The 17723-nt window shown below is 40.2% G+C and overlaps 1 protein-coding gene across 2 annotated transcripts; it reads right to left on the bottom strand.

Moving 5' to 3' along the window:
* Window positions 1-132: 132 nt before the first annotated feature.
* On the bottom strand, window positions 133-17701 carry GLT8D2 (glycosyltransferase 8 domain containing 2). 2 transcript variants are annotated; one of them, XM_064456278.1, is made up of 10 exons: window positions 16072-17701; window positions 14066-14109; window positions 12521-12616; window positions 11141-11309; window positions 9462-9579; window positions 7316-7400; window positions 3789-3901; window positions 2975-3141; window positions 1242-1354; window positions 133-431 (listed from the first exon to the last, which is right to left on the bottom strand). In XM_064456278.1, the coding sequence occupies exons 2-10, from the start codon at window positions 14082-14084 to the stop codon at window positions 259-261; spliced, it is 1053 nt and encodes a 350-aa protein (XP_064312348.1). In that variant the 5' UTR covers window positions 14085-14109; window positions 16072-17701; the 3' UTR covers window positions 133-258. The 2 variants fall into 2 exon arrangements, with proteins under 2 accessions (XP_064312348.1, XP_064312356.1); XM_064456286.1 differs by lacking the exons at window positions 12521-12616; window positions 14066-14109; window positions 16072-17701 and adding an exon at window positions 11438-11615.
* Window positions 17702-17723: the final 22 nt, after the last annotated feature.

The following is a 17723-nucleotide window of genomic DNA, read 5'->3' as shown; positions in this document are numbered from 1 at the left end:
AAAAACATTTAATGAAAATCCTTCATTGTCAAGTAAACTTGTTCCCTCACCTCACATGAAAGTCAAGATAATCTGAGCTGTATAACTGTCAGTCCAGCCTCCTTCTCCAGCCATAAGCACACAAAACCAATGGTCATTTATTCATATATTTAACAAATACTTAGTTTTCTAAAATCTGTTAGTTATACAACATGTGACATCACAAACTATTACATACTGCAAAACATAGTGTATGAATGCATTTAAGTGGTTTCGGTATCAGCTCTCGGGACGAGTTAATTTGAACTTCCCTGAAGGGTCAGGAATAAACCAGGTTTCCCAGAGATCGGTGTGAACGCTGGGATAGTTCCAAGGTTTGTATCTCCCATTCCAATGAAGTAATTTAGCTTCTTGAAGAAAATGCTCCGAGTAACGGGTATCAGGACTCCAACCTGCATGGGGACATTAAAAAAAAAAAATACAGTTTTTTAATAATGGAAGACACTATGGAGTGAGGTAAATTCAGGTTTGGTTTTGGGTTTTTTGTTTTTTACAAGTCTGATTAGTTTCACCTGTCAATAGACAGTGAGTTGTATGACAGACTAGCTTTTTTCAACTTCATGCCTCTCTGATGCAGAATAAGGAAGAAAAATATCAGCAAGCTTCCTCTCTCTCAACACTTCTAAGGTTTTGGCAGAGCTGGGGTTTTAAAAAATTTTTAAAAATCCTTTTACTATACCAGCTAAGCCATTTTCTTTTTCCCAGGGTAATTCACCACTCCCAGGTGAAAGGTAACTACATCCTCCAGAACGCTGACTACCCAACCACTGCCAGGCTTCCCATCCTCTTCCACTGCACCTGCTACTTAAAAGAATGTCTGTTTTTTTAAAGTCTCTCACTATATTCAGATCTTTCATATATTCTTCCCATAGTTCAATACAACATAGATAGCCAGTCAACCATGTGACTCTGTCCTCAGTATTTATTATTTTCCTTTTTTAATCCAATTTAATGACTGTTAGGGCTTGAGTCGCAGGGCTGCAACTATTTGGTTTCCTTGACCTGTTACGGTATTTGCACAATGACATCAGTAGGGAACCCCAACATTCTGCCCTACCCTGAAGGAAGCAGGGATTACATACTGTGGATCTGAGGTAGAAAGTATTGCGCTGAGGTAAAGTAACCCATGGTCCTATACTGGAGTCTTACAAACCGCTCACTTTATTTAGTTGCAGCTGCAACTAGTGGGAAGTTAAACTTACCAAGATGCCTTATGTGCCACATAGGATTAATAGCAGAATACTTTCCATGAAATACAATGAGCATTGGAGAGGTTGCCACACCTCCCCCAAGGGTGCTGCTGTAGAGGTTTTCCCTGCAAAAAGGGGAGGGGGGGGGGGGGGAAGAACATGTAGAAAATGTTCAAAACCTCAATCAAAGAGTCTGTAGTACAAAAGTCAGAAGATTAAAAAAATATTCTGGCAAAATTCAAAATAATTTTGAACCTATTAGTTTTCAGCACACTCCTTCCTAATGCTGTTAGTTGCTTATATTTGCAACTCCCAATTCCGCCTGAGTGAATAGTTGCTACCAAGCAAGATGGGAGACAGATCCGACATGAAGCAAATTACTTCTACAGACTGCCTACAGTCTACGAGACTGACAAAGCTTACTGTAGGAAAAAAGCTGTTAATGTAAAGGAACCAAACATAATTTAGCCTGGTTTCATAAGAAAGCTTACGTGTTTCCATGTGTTTCATTCCCTCTTTCCCCCCCACAGCTTTCAGACCCATAAATTAACTGCAAATCAGATTTGTTAGTATCAGTCAGTGTAAACTGACATCTAAAAAGCTATCCTTTTCCTGAGAATTTTGTGATAAATCCAGGGCTAGGTAAAGCCAAATCACCGTCAGGTGAGGCATTAGGAGATAGCGGCCAGACATCTGACCACAGACGGCCTGGCCAGCCAGCACATGAGCAAAGCCACCCCACCTCTGGGACACTGTGCCACCCGCCAGCCCAACAAGGAGGAAACCTGGGAAGTGCCAAGAGATGCTCAGAGGCTACAGAACAGGGAAAAATAAAATCATAACCTCCCTTCAAATCCAGGTTTCAACTGCTAAACAGTTTATTTCATTGTCATTTCAAAATCCAGTTAAGAGGAACATGAATGTGTTATTGAGGCATAAAATCATCTTTGTAGATGAAATTTTCATGGAATGTTTTCAAACTCTTAGGAAGCACAACAGTAGCTTGTCAGGAAATGTTACATAAGCAGAGCAAGATATTCGGCTTCTCATTCCTTCACATGCTTATAATTTGTGCCTCTTCTCTGTTCATTTCTGAACCTAAAAAGTAATGGGCACAGCCCAGTAGCACAAGCTATTCAGTTTCAATTTAGCCTTATTAAATTTAACCCTTCGCAGAGAAAGAAAGTAAATGTCAAGTTTGCAAATGCAGGTTAACAGTGAACTAACATAAAAAATGAGCAGTGATTGTGTGATGACATATTCATGGTCAATGCCAAAAAGATACCTCTCATGTCAAATTTCACTCATCTATAGAAGAAGTGCTTTCTATTGGTACTTAAGAAATACAATTGCCAGTTACAGTTTGGTTGACGTTGCAGTCGGGGAGGCCCCACACAAACAAGGAAACATTCCTCCTCCTTTAAGCCAGCTTCCAGAAGGGAGGATTGCAGGTGCTTGATCCCAAGTGAGGCTGGCCACCCAAAACAAGAAATGTGCTCTCAGTGTCCCTCAGGATTAAGCCTGACTCGTGATCAAACACAAGACTAAAATTCCAGGTGGCTTTTTCCTGTCACGTGATTGGGCAGATTTAAGCAGATGGAAATGCTGGACCGTGAGTTAACTTCGCCTGATGAAAACTCAAAGGGAGATTTTGGCTTTACAAACTTCTATGAGCTTATAAACAGAAAATTAGACACTAAGCTGAGTATTAAAAGTAAAGGGCAAAGTGAGATTTCTACACATACTCTACATTTCTTTGCATCCACTTTTCCAACTGCTTTGTAATCCGTTGATGTTTCCATTCAGTCATGTTAGCAACAATTACTCCAGGGTTAAAGGAGCAGGTGCTGGGGCTGATGCCAAGATCTCTAATCGCTTGCTTTCTGTAGTCCAGGAATCCCATGTACGTGTTCTAAGAAATTTTAAAAAAAAAAGTATGTTTATCCCCTAAGAATCTCTGTAGAGGTAAGTGCAAATGCATCTCTCTACCACCCACATCAAGACTATGTATGCACTCCTGGAGCTGAGTTTCTAGATGATGGTTACCCTTCTTCATCTCCAGCTACCGAAATTCTTTTTCCACAGTATTTTTCCATGTGAGTTTGATAAGGCTCTTCCCCATAGCACATGTCTGTCTTTCTGTAGCTTACTCTAAGTCATGTAGCATCAGGCTTCTAGAGCTGTAATGCTGGAGGGACTCACTGACAATCCTGGGGAACTCGGCTCAGGAATTAGCCTTTAAACCTGTTTTCCTGAGTTTCATTCCAAATTTGACTAATACAAGTATCATATATTCTGTCTTCATTAGATGTACCGTAAGTGCTCACAATCTACCGATAGCAAAATACCAAATGTAATTTAGAAGAATCTAAAGAACAATAGAGGTTTAAATTATTAGAGGAAACAACTCTGCATAGCATTAGAGAGTTACTACAAAAAGTTGTTTCTTATTACTTGTAAAAGTACTACAAAAAATAAAACTTTGCAGAAAATGTATAAAATCATCTTACCTTTGAGGGTAAATACATTCATTATTAGAATTCCAAACTGGCATCTTACCTGCATCCCTACACTTCTAACCATTTCATGTGTAGAAGGCAGATCACAATCATCTGAAAAAGCTGCAGCATGTCCAGGAGCTAACTTAGTATCGTAGAGTTCCTGGATGTCACCTGATTATGGAAAGGTCAAAAGCGTAAGAAGAAACCTCCTTCACTGCTACAGAGTTAATAGGACAACTTCTGTTTCATCAATGTTACTTACGAACGCACCAATTTTAAGGGACAGCCCAGGTATTAATGAAGGCTGAATTTTGTAATACCGGACAATTTTCAAATTTGAGTCCTGTACCTGGGGGTGTCTAAGGTCTATCTTTAGATATTATCATCAGTATTCAATACATCCGTATTCTGGTCTGAATATTCAAAATCAGCGACAGCAGAAGCCAATTCCACTGTTAAGAAGCCTGATTACAAAGTTATGCATTTATAGAGCTTGCCTTTGGAGAAGGAGGGCACAGGCAATTTTTTCTGAGCCTCTTCAAGTCCCACAGAAGTGCCACTTCAGTCTTTTGCACAGATCGGGTTGTTCCTAATGTTATTTTGTTTATACCTCCAAATAAGATACCTGAATTCCCAGCACTGGCCAGTTGAAATGCACCTGCCATATTTGACCATCCCTGCTGGCTTCACAGACCACCCAACTCCTTCCTGGTGGAGGGAAATAATGTAACCCATGGCATCTCACTCGTCCTCTGATGAGCAGGTGCCCATGATGTGCCACAACAGTTTCAGGGCAGGCAGGAAGCACACTGCAATTAAATGAGTCTGCATCCAAACCCCGCTACGGCTACCAGCTTTGATGCTGGGCACGGGTCAGTCACAGCTAAGATGAGTTATCTTGAAAGGCCACAGACAGCGCAGTAGCCTGAGGTGAGCTTATTAGAAGACTAGTAACCAAAAACATTCCTCATACTGCGAACAGTGGAACTACTATCTCTGAAATAAGCAGATTATTTATTTGTCTGAGCTGGCTGGAAAACTTGGGTTAGGAATCACACCCCACCAAGAAACAGAATTTGAATTAATGGGATGGTTAACTGAAGATCAACGTGCCTTACTATGTATTTTCTTCTGATTCTGAACAGCTTCTACTTTTCAAGAGAAAAGGAAAAAAAGGAGGGGAAAAAAAGCCAAACAACTCTGGGCTGACACCCCGTTTCATTCTTACTGCTTTGCAGAAAGCAACAACCTACAAATAAATGATCCCAAAATTAAGCCCTGAAAACCCCGTCACTCCTTACCCTGTCAGAAGTCTCAGTCACTCCCATTCCGGAGACATCTGACAGGGAGCACAGTCTCACCCTGCAGCCACAACATGGGGAGCAGCTGCCAGAGCAGGCTCCCTCCCTCCCTCCCGCTGCCTCACTCCCACGTGTCCATCTCTATTCCCCTTTTCTGGGCCCTCTGACTGCGTGGCCCAAGGGTGAGGAAGTTAGGCTGGCTGAAGCAAAGAAACAAAAAAGAAAGGAAAAAAAAAAGTTTGGGTTTTTATTTTGTACTGCTAGTCTTCTGCCAGGTCAGCCAGCTGAATCTGCTTATTCTGCTGCTGCACAACTTTAGATACGACACAAGTGACAGGAGCTGCCTGAGGACAGGAGAGGCAGCAGCCTACCATCAGTTGTAATGTGAAACTGCACCTTTATCCTGCAGCTCCAGAAACACAATCAGCTGGCATAAGCTGACACCCATAATGAAAGAGAAAGCCCTACCTCCCCCTCTTCTCCTAGCTACCCTGCCTTGACTCCTACCAGGGAATTAATTCAGGCTGAAAGTAATCGCACCTCTGCGCAGGTGCATGGACGGATGCAGGGGACATGGTTGGCTCTGCTTAAAGTGCTCATGAGTCTGAGGTCTGAATGAAGACTTTAAGAACCTTTCAGAGAGTTGAACGTCGATGACAGACAGAATAACACCACAAACAAGCAGAGATAACCACTGGAAACACATGTGGGGAAGACGCTGTGATATGAAGTCTATTGCAAATTAAAATGAGACAGGAAGAGCAGATTAACCATATTTTAGAAAGCAGGTAAGTGGCCCCTGTAAGGGCAGATGTTCTGAAATCTGCCACTGAAGAGACAAAACTATAGACAGGTGCAGAGAGCAGTGGAGAATAAAATTATACTTTTGTCATGTGTAAATTCACTGATCTTAATGTTCTTACATCAAAGGTTAATTAGGGCAAGAAGTTTATCATAGTTACACTCATTCCTTCCCAAAGGAAATTTTCACTGGAACATCCCTTTAATGTTTAACAAGGATAACTAAAATGGTTTTGCTGTCCCTGTGTCCTGCCTGGCTAGGATAGAGCTAATTTTTGTCAGAGCTGCTCATATAGCACTGTGTTTTAGACCAAAATGGTACTGACAGCACACTAACATTCTAGCTTTTGCTGAACGGTGGTTGCACAGCATCGAGGCCACCTCTGTTTCTCTCTCTGCCTGCCCAGTGAAGTGATCAGGGGTGTGCAATAGACTGGGAGGGGACTCAACCAGGCAGATGACCCAAAGTGACCAAAGAGATATCCCATGCCATAGAATGTCATGCTCAGCAATAAAAGGGAATCCCTTGCAGGGATCAGGGAGAGTTAGCCAGCTCTTGCTCGGGAACTGGCTTCTCTCTTCTTCCAGCCATCCTTCATTTATTAAACAGTTATTTGTTTATCTCTACCCTCAGGTTTTCTCTCTTTTATTCCTCTTTTCCTCCTCCCCCATCCTGTGGGGGGTGGGGGTGGTGGGGAAGTGAGTGAGCAGCTGTGCAGTGCTTAGCTGCCCACCAGGGTTAAACCACAACACTCTGATTAAAAAATGTTGTAAAATAACAAGAAAGCAATAGACAAAATGAAGGAGGACAACAACTCTACAGAGAAAAAAAATATACTGAGAAACAGGAGCCAAAAAAACAAATTAATCTTTAAAAACAACTGTTCCTCTAATTAGATTTCTTTGTATTAAAAAAAAAAATATTTTTCAGGATTTGAATGTCTTCTAACTGCTCCCATTTGTGTAGGAACTCTGAAATCTTTGATCATGATTCTGCAAATCGTTACAGATTCTGAGCTGCAGATGCTCAAAATCACATTTTGAGTGGAATTTTAACCCTCTTATTTGAGTAAATTCCTCTTGCTCTCAGGAACAGCAATTCTGGATAAAGAACTGGCAGCATTTGTGGGAATTCAAATACCAGCAGGAAATGCAGCTCACACACTTAATAAATATTGCACCACCTAAGTGAAAACCATGATACCTTTCAGCAATTGACCAGATTCAATTAAAATGAAACCCATACATACAACTTTGATCAAAATCAACTCTTCAAAAGGTATATGGAAAGAAGGTCTTCTCCAAACTTTCTTTTAAATAATCAGATTATTTGCAGTTTTTCTGAGTGCAACTCTCCTAGCAGCTGCCTCAGTTTCCATTATTTCCATTATGAGTATCCATCTCATATTTCCAAATGACTGTAAAAGCAGCAATAACTTTGATTTTAATTCTGCTATAAACTGCTTTTTGGATGACAGCTTACCTTGAACAATGACATCATCATCCAAATATATTACTTTCTCATGTTTCTGGATAAGCAAAGGAAGATAAAATCGAACGAAGTTCAGCTATTAAACAGAAAAAAGGTAAAGGTTAAATGGTAAAACTGTTCAATGTAGTAGTCTCACGCTTCTGTCTCTATTAAAAATCACTTTTAATTTATCTCTTCATTTAGCACTAGCCAACAATCATACTACCTCTCTGCCAGGTAGTATCTTTACTAATATCTTGAACCCATTATTAGTATAATTTATCCCTATTTTATTTACTACGGCACTAACCAAACAGCCCAAAACAGTAGCTTCTTAACAGAATTGCAGAATCATTTAGGTTGGAAGGGGCCTTTTGAGATCATCTTGCCCAAGCCCTCTTCTCAAGCAGGGTCCACTTGAGTAGGGTACCTGGGACTGTGCCTGGTAGGGTTTTGAATACCTCCACAGATGGAGACTCAACAGCCCCTCTGGGCAACTAGCTCCAGTGTTTGACCACCCTCATTAAAAAAAAAAAAAAGTTTTACTTGTGTCCAGAGGGAATTTCATATATTTTCATTTGTGCCCATTGCCTCTTGTCCTGTCAGTGGGCATCACTGAGAAGAGCTTGGCTCCCTTGTCTTCATCCCTCCCCTCAGTATTTATACACACTGGTAGGATCCTCCTGACCCTTCTCCAGGCTGAATGGCCCCAACTGTCTCCACTTCTCCTCATGTAAAAGATGCTCCAGTCCCTTAATCATCTTTGCAGCCCTGTGTTGGACTCGCCCCAGTAAGTCTCTATCTTTCGTGTACTGGGGAGCTCAGAACTGGACAGAGCACACCAGATGCAGCCTCACAAGTGCTGAGTAAAGAGGAAGGATCACCTTCCTGGACCTGCTAGCAATGCTCTTCCTAATACATTTTTACAGCATACATCATACAAAACACTTCAAATGTAACAGTGTCATCATTCCACTCGATAGGAGTGACTCGACTGGTGGCACAGACACAGGATAACTTCTACAGTGGCAACGAAGAACACAGCAGAGAAAGGGGACTGAGAACGTAAGAACAACATATTGATTCAGATCATTTTATCCCACACCTACCTTCAGAGTGGTCCTAAGCAGATGCTCAGTGAAAAACAAGAGTAAAGCAAGCACACAGAAAAGTTGCTTCAAGTATTCTCCTCGCTTTCATCTATTTTTAGCTCAAAGGATTTCCTGAACCAGATGTCAACTGTCTAAATATGAACTTCAAGTCTCCACTGAATGCCTCTACATTTTTGAATTCACAAGAGCTTTCAAGCAAGGAATTCTAGAGGCTCAGTATTCGTTGCATGAAAAAGTGTAACATTTCTTGTTGTTCTGACTATGACTCCTACTAATTTAACGTAACAGCCATTAGTTCTTGCATTGGAACAGACAGAACAACCATCTCCCATCCAGTCTTCCATGCCACTCAGTTCTGTAAACCTCCACTGTTTTCACAGTAGAAGTCACATTTCCAGGATGAACATTTCTAACCCAATGATTCCTTGCATGAAATCTTTTACATATATTAGGAATGTCAAAGGTTCAGAGAAGAATAAACATTCTGAACAGACCTGAACATTTTCCGATAGGGCTACATCTTTTTCACATAAGGGGGTAAAGAGAGCACATAGTATTTAGGGTGAGGGAAAACTATATATTTGTATTGTGGCATAATGACATTCTCTATTTTGCTCATTACTCTTTCCTAAAATTTCTAACATCTGTTTTGCCTTTTCTGACAGCCAGTAATATTTAGATTTGTCGGTATCCTCTGAGTTAACCCTGGGCATGAGCAGAATGCAGCCAATTCAGCATCATGGAGGCACAAAGAAAACTATTAGCTCTTCCCTCTAATAAACTGTGAATATATTCCTAAAGATACAACACATTCAAATTGCCAAGTTTATGCCACCAAGTAACAAGGTCCCAGCAAGACAGACAAGTTGCATGGAGCTTGTTATAGTGCACTTTTCCTTCTTGAGTGATGGCTTAGCATTTGGACCTGATGTGGCTTCTCTGGCTTATGCCCCTCCGTGTAACGGAACAGAGATTTAGGACATTTTGAAGCCTGTAATAAGCGTTAAAAACACCGCAAATTTGTTACGCGGTGTTCGTGTACTCACAGGCTGCAGTAGCTCAGGACGCGATGCATCTTGTCTGATTTTTCCTTTTAGTACCATTGGGTTGAATTCCACAACCTTAAATTTTATTTCTTTCAATTTTGAATTTTCAATCCATTTTCTGCGATAAAAAAGAAGTGATAAAAGCAACACTGAGTGTGTGGCAAGTACTTCCAGTATTAAATTCACAGACTTATAGGCAGATAAGAGACCTTGAAAGTTCACTCAATCTACTCTATCCCAAGACAGAATCACTTATAGCTACAGCTATTGCACTCAGGAATTTGTTTAACCTGTTCTTATAAAAAAAAAAAACCACAAACCCACCACCCAAAAACCCAACACAGCAAACACTCCACACCACTGCCAGAAACATAGACTCCACATGTTGCCCAAACGACTCATCTTTCATCATCACTAGCCTTAAATGCTATTTTTCTAGGTTTTCTTGCTATGGTTGAAGTCCTTTTTTCTTATCTGCTGTGCTTTTAAAGCAGGGGTTAGTTTTCTCCCTGTTATAGTTTTACATCCTTCAAGATGACTGCCACGTCACCTCCTATTTTCTTTAGACTAATCTTTTTCATTATTTTGTCAGATTTCTTGACACCATTGCTTATTTTCCCCTCTGACCTCTCCTCTAAATCCCTCCTGAAGCCACCTAAAACTAAACACCATGCTTTTTCTGATGTGTTACTAATGTCTGCAAGATCAGAAAATATTTCCTCACATCTCCTGTGCTCATATGTCAATATGTATATCCATTATGATGCACTTTTTTTTTTTCATCAGTGTGGTCAGTTATCATAGCTCTGTAGTTTTCCAAATGAGCGCTACCAAACTCCTGCTTCACCCTGAGCCAATACAATCAGCTATTCCCACCTATATTACCTTGTCATTACCTCTACTGAATTTCATCACATTTAACAGTTCATTTTTCCAGTTCATTGTGACTAGTTTGTTTTCAGCTCCTGTCCTCAATATTCCTGCTGTCTCATTTCCAGCTTCATGCCAACTGCAGATTTGTAAAGAACATTCTCCACTCTATTATCTAGGTTACTGATGAACTGGATGGGAAAAACTCCCTGTGGAACACCACTCGTTTTATCTTTTCACTTTGACACAAATTGTGTGTACGTAAGCTACAGAAGTGCAGTAGCCAGAGGTGAGAACTGCTAACAAATCTGCTTTAATGTTGGTTCACACCTTCCTCCTTCCTCTTTTAGATAATGTTTGCAAAGTTTAATACCCAAACACGCTTTCATTACAAGCTTCTTTGGGCCTATATTTACCACCTTTAATACACCCTCTTAGCTGAAATTAGCTTTAAACAGCAAGTTTTTCTACTCTGAAGCTTAAGACACAGTGCCAGATGAGAGGCAAGCGCAGCGCTGCAAAGCAGGACTGCGACTACAGACTCTTCTGCAGGTGATCTACAAAAGGCAGAGAGGCACAGGTATGGGCATGGTCTGGCTATCTGACACCCCTTTACACCAGTCAGTGCCTTGCATAGGGAAAAAAGGTCGTTTTTCCTACACATAGAGAATCCTGGGGATTGCTACCAATAGCACTACTTAAAAGAGAGAAACATTTCCCTGAAAGTCCTCCAAAGCCTATGCCCATGCAAAGGAGAACAACAACCTGTTCCTAACTACAGCATGAAACAACATAAGGCTGGTATATACCGAATATGTGGGATGGTAGTCTTCAGCCCAACTATGTAGAACAAAACATTAGCCTCTGTGTTGCTGTAGATGCTACTGATTGCTGCTATAGTTGCACCCATTCTGCCCGCAGCAGCACAGATGACAACTGGGATTTCTTCTTCCATTTCCTCAGGACTCTCCAAATCAACTACAAGAAACAAAACTACGCATTATAATAAAAAATTAAGAATCTTTTTGTATCAGATCTGGGTCATAGGAATGATTATGTAGTTCCATAAGCAGTGGAATCATATCACAATCACCCCATTTCCTTACCACATCCTATACACATCCGCATCTGGCAAGGCACACAGCATGAGCTGTCACTAATCCAGAACTACATGCAGGTTGACTGGACTGTTGGATGCCTCCAAACAGAATATAAACAGAGTTCTCAGCATCTTCTACTCAGCAGGGGCACAATTCAGCCTGTCCTCCATGTAGCTGCTTACTCACATGAAACCTGAAGAAGTTCGAATACCTTTGAGACTTCTACTTCTCAGTTATATTTAGTACAAATTGTACAATAGGTTCCAAAATTATCAAAGGAAAGAGGTAAGTTGAAGAGATGGTGCAATTGCATGAGCTTCACTTCTTTGGGAAGCAGACTAGAAAGGAATAGTGCAAAATTTTGCACCAGCACGAAGCTGGTAAAAATAAAAGGGAAAAAATCTAAACAATACTGAATCAGTTCACATTACTCCTAAGGAATATTCTTATGCACAGCACTGATTAACTTACAGAACTTACATGGATATATTTATACTGGTTAGAATGCAACCATTAAACTCGTAACAGCCTCAACAAAAACATACAGAAAAAAAATGGTTTATACCAAGACAGTTTGTTTATCCTGGGAACAGTGAACAAGCTGTTAGTATAAACATTTAATACCAGTCCAACCATATCAACCCCAGCATGTTTCTGTCACTATAATTTACAGCAGAATATTTTGCTGGAATTCTTATGTCAAGATTTGATGATCTATCTGACATGAATAGGTAGGCCAAGAACATTCCCAAAGGGACAAGCTGTGATCAAAGTTTATTACTACTTGACAACTCCAATACTGTTCAGCACAAATAAGGATATGCTCCAACTTCCAACTACATCAGTGACATCTGGATAAAAATTTGAATCAGAATGACAATTCTTAGTCATTACTATCGATCTCCTACTATTTTATTCAAGTAATTCAGAAGCAAAAAAATTCCCCATCCCAGACCATATGCAACAGTGTAAGGAGCTCGCCTACTGCAGGGCAAACAGGATTCAGTAAGACAAAAAAGCACTGTTCAAGTGAAGAGGTAAGTAATATAAAACAGGAACATTAATGAAACATGAGTACAAGTCATTTACCTGTTTCATTCTTTAATGTCGATGGCACTTGGTGAACTTTATTATACAGAATGGCACACACAGTTAAGACAAGAAGTAACAGTAAGATCTGGTTAACTGAAACAAATGGGAGAATTTGTTAACAACCAGTATAATAGCTAATTCCCAAGTACCTTTAAAAAAAAAAAATCCAATTTGCAACAAGTACATATCATAACCTGTACTTGCTGTGTTTATCAAATTCTCCTTTCTCGTTAGTTGATCAAGCTAAAAATTTTATGTTAAAAACATAAGAGTATCTCTCCCCCATTACGAGAGTTTCCAACTATCTGATTTTCACAGATAATTTGCTCACTAAATCATTAAGCTCCCAATATGGTTATCCATACTAGGAAATACACTTGTTTCTGAATTTTATCAGGTGCCTGGAACTTCCTTTTCTTGGCTAGTCTGTCGTCTGTTTAGCAACACAAGACTTCAAGAGTTACTTATTTTTACTCATCCCCTTCCTTCTCTCACACAGCCCTGATAAAACGTCAAACGCAGGAGAAATTTTTTTTGTGTTTCAGTGTTCAGATCATCAGGGTATATCTGAGCACCTAAAACTTAGGTGCACCTGAGCATCTAAAAATACTAGAAGAACAAACCCAGCATGCTACTGAAACCAGAAATGTTCCAAAATATTTGAAAAAACATAAACATTTTGACACAGTTATTTTAATCAGTAAAAGCAAAACAAAGCATGCAACAGCAAAGACCTTACTGTATACTCTGATTTGTAGTTTGTACCAGACTGTCTTGTACAAGTTTAAGTTATTCAACATAAACCAACCATGAGCAGGTACCAGGAGAGGGAAGGAATACATTGCCATCATCAACAGCGACTTTGATGATGAGAGTTCTTTGTTTCAGAATACTTTGTTACTTTTGCAACACCATAAAAGGTATTTAAGGTGTACAAAAGAGCAAAGGGAACAAAGTTTTGAACCATTTCAAGCAAAAGGGCCAATTGTCCAGAATGGGGCATGAGAATAAAGTGAAATTGGGGAACATAATCACCAAACCTGCACTAATTTAAACCAGCTGAGGAAAGAGCCCATTGACTTCAGACAAATTTTGGGTGCATAACTAAAGGCAAGCACCAGTCCATTTTCAGTCACTGACCCTGACAGCTGATGAGAACCCCAAATTTCTTCGGGCCACACCTCAGTTGTGAGTATGAACAGCATTAACATGCAGAGTTATGTAAAAAAGCCCAGTTCATTGCTCTAGGCACAGCCCACATGAAAGCAGCAGCTACCTGCACTTCTAGGGGGAAATTCCAGACCTCCCAGTCTCATGCAGTAAAGCAGTGAGTAAATTTAAATTAAAGGGATTTATGGCTGTACTTATCTGATTTAGTTAACAGGAAAAGCCTTCTTTGTGTACTTAAAGTTAAACATAATTTAGCACAACTAGAAATATATATTTACCTGCAACTGTGAGAACAGTTGCATGAGAAATAGCATTTGACATTTCTGTCCTCTTTTAAAAATATGTATTTTGAATGTTTTTAATCTCTCTTACTTTTCTTTAAAAGAGCCATGTGTCCTGTTGGATGCAACTGTGATCTGTGGTAAAGTAAAAATTAGGAAAAAAAAAAAAGAGAGAGAGAGAAAATCATTAACACCAGCAGTGGATACTAGTTAGTTATTTCAGGGATAAGGTTTTGCATCACCAAATTTTGCCATTGACCTGGTAAAAGTAAAATTGAGCTCTATCTTTGTAAATAACATTTTTGGGACAAATAACTAATATTCTGGGCTAGAACTATTACATATTTTAATTTAAGCTACTAATAGGTTGAAAAGAACAGCATTTTAATAAATTCCATCCAATCACCTACATCAGTAATAACTAAGACTTTTTATCACATTTTAAAGTACAAAGAAGTATTAAAACACCCACTGAGGCAATTTGTAAATATATTTACATTTCTATCTGATTTCACCTAAAACATAATAACAATACTAATCTCTTGCTGGAGTAGGTTCCCAAACATATGGGAATCTTATACTGGAGCAATGTCTTTCAGACTCTCAAAAAATTGCCGAGCCATATTGACAACTTTTTCTAACAGTAGTGTCCTTCCACTAACAGTAAGGGAGTAGTTTGTGCAATGTGGCTTGCATTTAAGCACATTATTTGTGATGCCGAAGAAAATGAGGTAGCCTTCCCTAAAATTGTACTTCTAAATCAGGCCCAAGAGCAGCCATGACTTTATGCCTGAGAGGACAGAACATAATCCCTAAAATACAGGATCATGGGAAATACAACATTCACTTGAATTCTGGACTCAAAACTACTGTTTATGGAAAAAAACCAACCCCTAAAAAACCAACAGTAAAAAACAGCACTACAAGTTGGGGGGGGGAGGGGGAGGGGAGGGTGGCGGGGGCAGGGAGAGGAGAAAATACAACTATGTGATCTAACCTTTATGCTGTGGTAGCTGTATATAGGACAGAAACCAATTTTTTCCTGTTCCCATAAATACAAATATGGACAGATTACAGCATAGATAAGGATATGTGACAGTTTCTATGCACACATAAAAATTAATTTTATTCCGACTCCTTGAGAAGGCAGACAGAACAGCAAGAATTCTTGAAACCTGAGTCACAAAACTGACCGCCTCTCATTGGTTAATGCTCAAGTTCAGGCGGCATCCTAAATTAGTCTCTGCTTCAACTAGCAAGTTAAATGACAATAAAAATATTTTAAAAGCGAAGATGTGGCTTTGTTTACAAACCACTTATATTTGCATGTATTTAGGTCCCAAGAGATTACTAAACTGTAGTAAGAGAGGAGTATTTCTGAAAGTCCTTCTGCATCCGCAGTACTTATGTACACTCCAGCAGCCCACTCTCTTCATGTGGCATTAATTTACACAGAGAGGAAATCACTCTTATCGGTCAAAAAAACCCCACTGCTGAGAAAGCCCTTTTCTCACACATCACGCACAAGTACTGCCTTCTTATTCATTAAAAAAGTTTACTTGTTTAGATAAGGAAAGAGTCAACAGAACCCCCTATGCTCTTGGAGTAACTTTCTAACCCCACTTTAGCTAACGGCAATCTTTCACTGACTTTCATAGAGCTAACTACTATTTTTTAATTAAGATTTGTAATGATAGTCACAAACAATACTGATGATCACTGCAAGATTAAAGCTGGATAGCCACAGCCTCATGAAATCTTCAGAAATTATTAAATCAACATAAACTGAATCACATTTTAAACTTTAAAATCCAAACTCAGACAGACTCTCATACAAGTTTGAGTTCTAAAACTACAGCATTCCTAAGCCTCAGAAACTCAGATTGATTTCCCCCTCATTTTTAAGGAAAGAGAGGAATATTTGTTCCCCTGCAAATATTTACTCAGTTTTTCCTGACTGTAGGCATTAGTTCCTGGAACCTGGCAGTCCCTAACTCAGCTGCCAAGTCCTGTAACAAAATGAGGGGCTGCAGAAGGGAAAGCTCAGAAAGAGTGACATTACTGCTCAGATATTTCCTGCTTAATTAGTCTTTTTACCTCTTCAAAGCAGCACAGTATTCGAGACTCCTCTCTCCTGAAGAGCTGTAGAGCTATTTACTTGGATCCTAGATAACCCACAGCTGTAAGCACTCTTGCCAAAGCTTCCTCGACCATCATCCTCCTTTGAAGTCCCCCACGCAAGGGCCTTACAGGGCACAGTAACAGTTTTAAGATTCAATTCCCTTTTCAAACTCTTCAAAGTTTACTTTGGAGTTGTGCTGGTTTTCTTTTCTTTCTCTGCTGCTGAGGAATAGCACAGAGTCCAGACGCTGCACTGGAGGAATGAGCGCCCATAAACCACTTCCAGATGTGCAGAACGATGATGCAGCCCCAGATCTGGCAAACTTGCCTCAGAGCTTCAGCTAGTAGATTGCAGACAAATCCCATAAGACAAAAAGTCTTAAGGGGGTGGGGGAAAGAGAAGGAAACAAACCCTTCCAGAAGTTGCTTCAGCAGTCCGGTTGCAGGTTATGTTTCTAGTCATTATTTACTGTAAATGTGAACAGATAACTAGTGTGCAAGAGCCAAACAACAACATGCCAAAGTCAAACTGAAAGCCAAAGTTTTTCCAATGTCTGTTTGCAGAGTTCTTGCAAGTCAAAAGCTAAGGGAAACTTGCTTTCAACTCCGAACATGTATTTTGACTTTAATAATCTCATTTCCCAAATCTTTGTGAAGAGACCCTGAATCTACAGGTTTGGTTTAGATTCAAATGGACCTTACATCAAGGTAACCAGCACACGCTGATACTCTGCCTCCTAAGCTCTCCTGGAATGCTTTTGCAGTTTTATTTCTACATCACTTTTATTCAAATTCCCTCCCTTCTAGAAGCCTCCCTTCTGTGTGATAAAAGTGTTTTATCACAAGACTTTAATGAGTACTGCCGAAAGGAGTAATAATAATCTGAACTATTTTTTCTATTTTAGCATGAGGCAGTGCAAAACTTCAGAGGAATGTTCAGCCAAGGCTTTTTTTTTTTTTAAAAAAAAAAGAGTGTTTTAACTGAAGATTGTTGTTCCATTTGCAGGAACTGAAAATGTCAGTTTTCAGCTGTATGTCTCAAACATGCCAAAACTGTATTATCTACGTCTGATTTTGTACAGAAATCCATCTTTTGCAGAGCTGCTTGAAGGAAAAATACATTAAGACCTATATGTACAGTCACGTGTTTTTTTTATCTCCCTCCCATTTCTGTGCGCATCCTGAACCGATGCAAGCAGCCGACAGCTGCGTGAGCCTGCAGCCTTGGGACCACCTGCTTCACCTGGCAGCAGCCCCTGGATTACCGGCAAACCAGCACCCCCTTCTCCGGATTTCCCTCAGCCTCACGTGTCCGTATCCTCACTTAACACCCCCCCTCACACCGGCAAGAGAGCAGCTTCTGTCCTGCAGAGCGAGATCTTCGGGTTTACTCAGCTCATCCGCTGTCAACCGTAGAACCGAAACCCTGGGTTTCTAATCTCAACCTTCAGCGTTTGAGCAGCAGCTCATTTCTTTCCCAGATGCCCGCCTCGCCTACTGTTAGCAAGTTAGAAGAAATAAACACCTGCTGCGCATCCCTGAGGGTCTGCAGGCAGGGCCGGCGCCCTCGGCCGAGCAGCACATACCGCGGTGACCCGAGCACCGGGGGAGGTGGGGTGGAGGAGCCG

The sequence above is a fragment of the Phalacrocorax carbo genome, chromosome 1 (genome assembly GCF_963921805.1).
Source record: "Phalacrocorax carbo chromosome 1, bPhaCar2.1, whole genome shotgun sequence".
In the NCBI taxonomy this organism is placed as follows: Eukaryota; Metazoa; Chordata; class Aves; order Suliformes; family Phalacrocoracidae; genus Phalacrocorax; species Phalacrocorax carbo.
This window is presented reverse-complemented; position numbering and strand designations above follow the sequence as displayed.

Coding starts and splice junctions, on each gene's coding strand:
- GLT8D2 (XM_064456278.1), bottom strand. Junction 9,580..11,140: donor ACTACCATCCCACATATTCG/GTATATACCAGC, acceptor TTTTTATCGCAG/AAAATGGATTGAAAATTCAA. Junction 432..1,241: donor GTGGCACATAAGGCATCTTG/GTAAGTTTAACT, acceptor GTCCCCATGCAG/GTTGGAGTCCTGATACCCGT.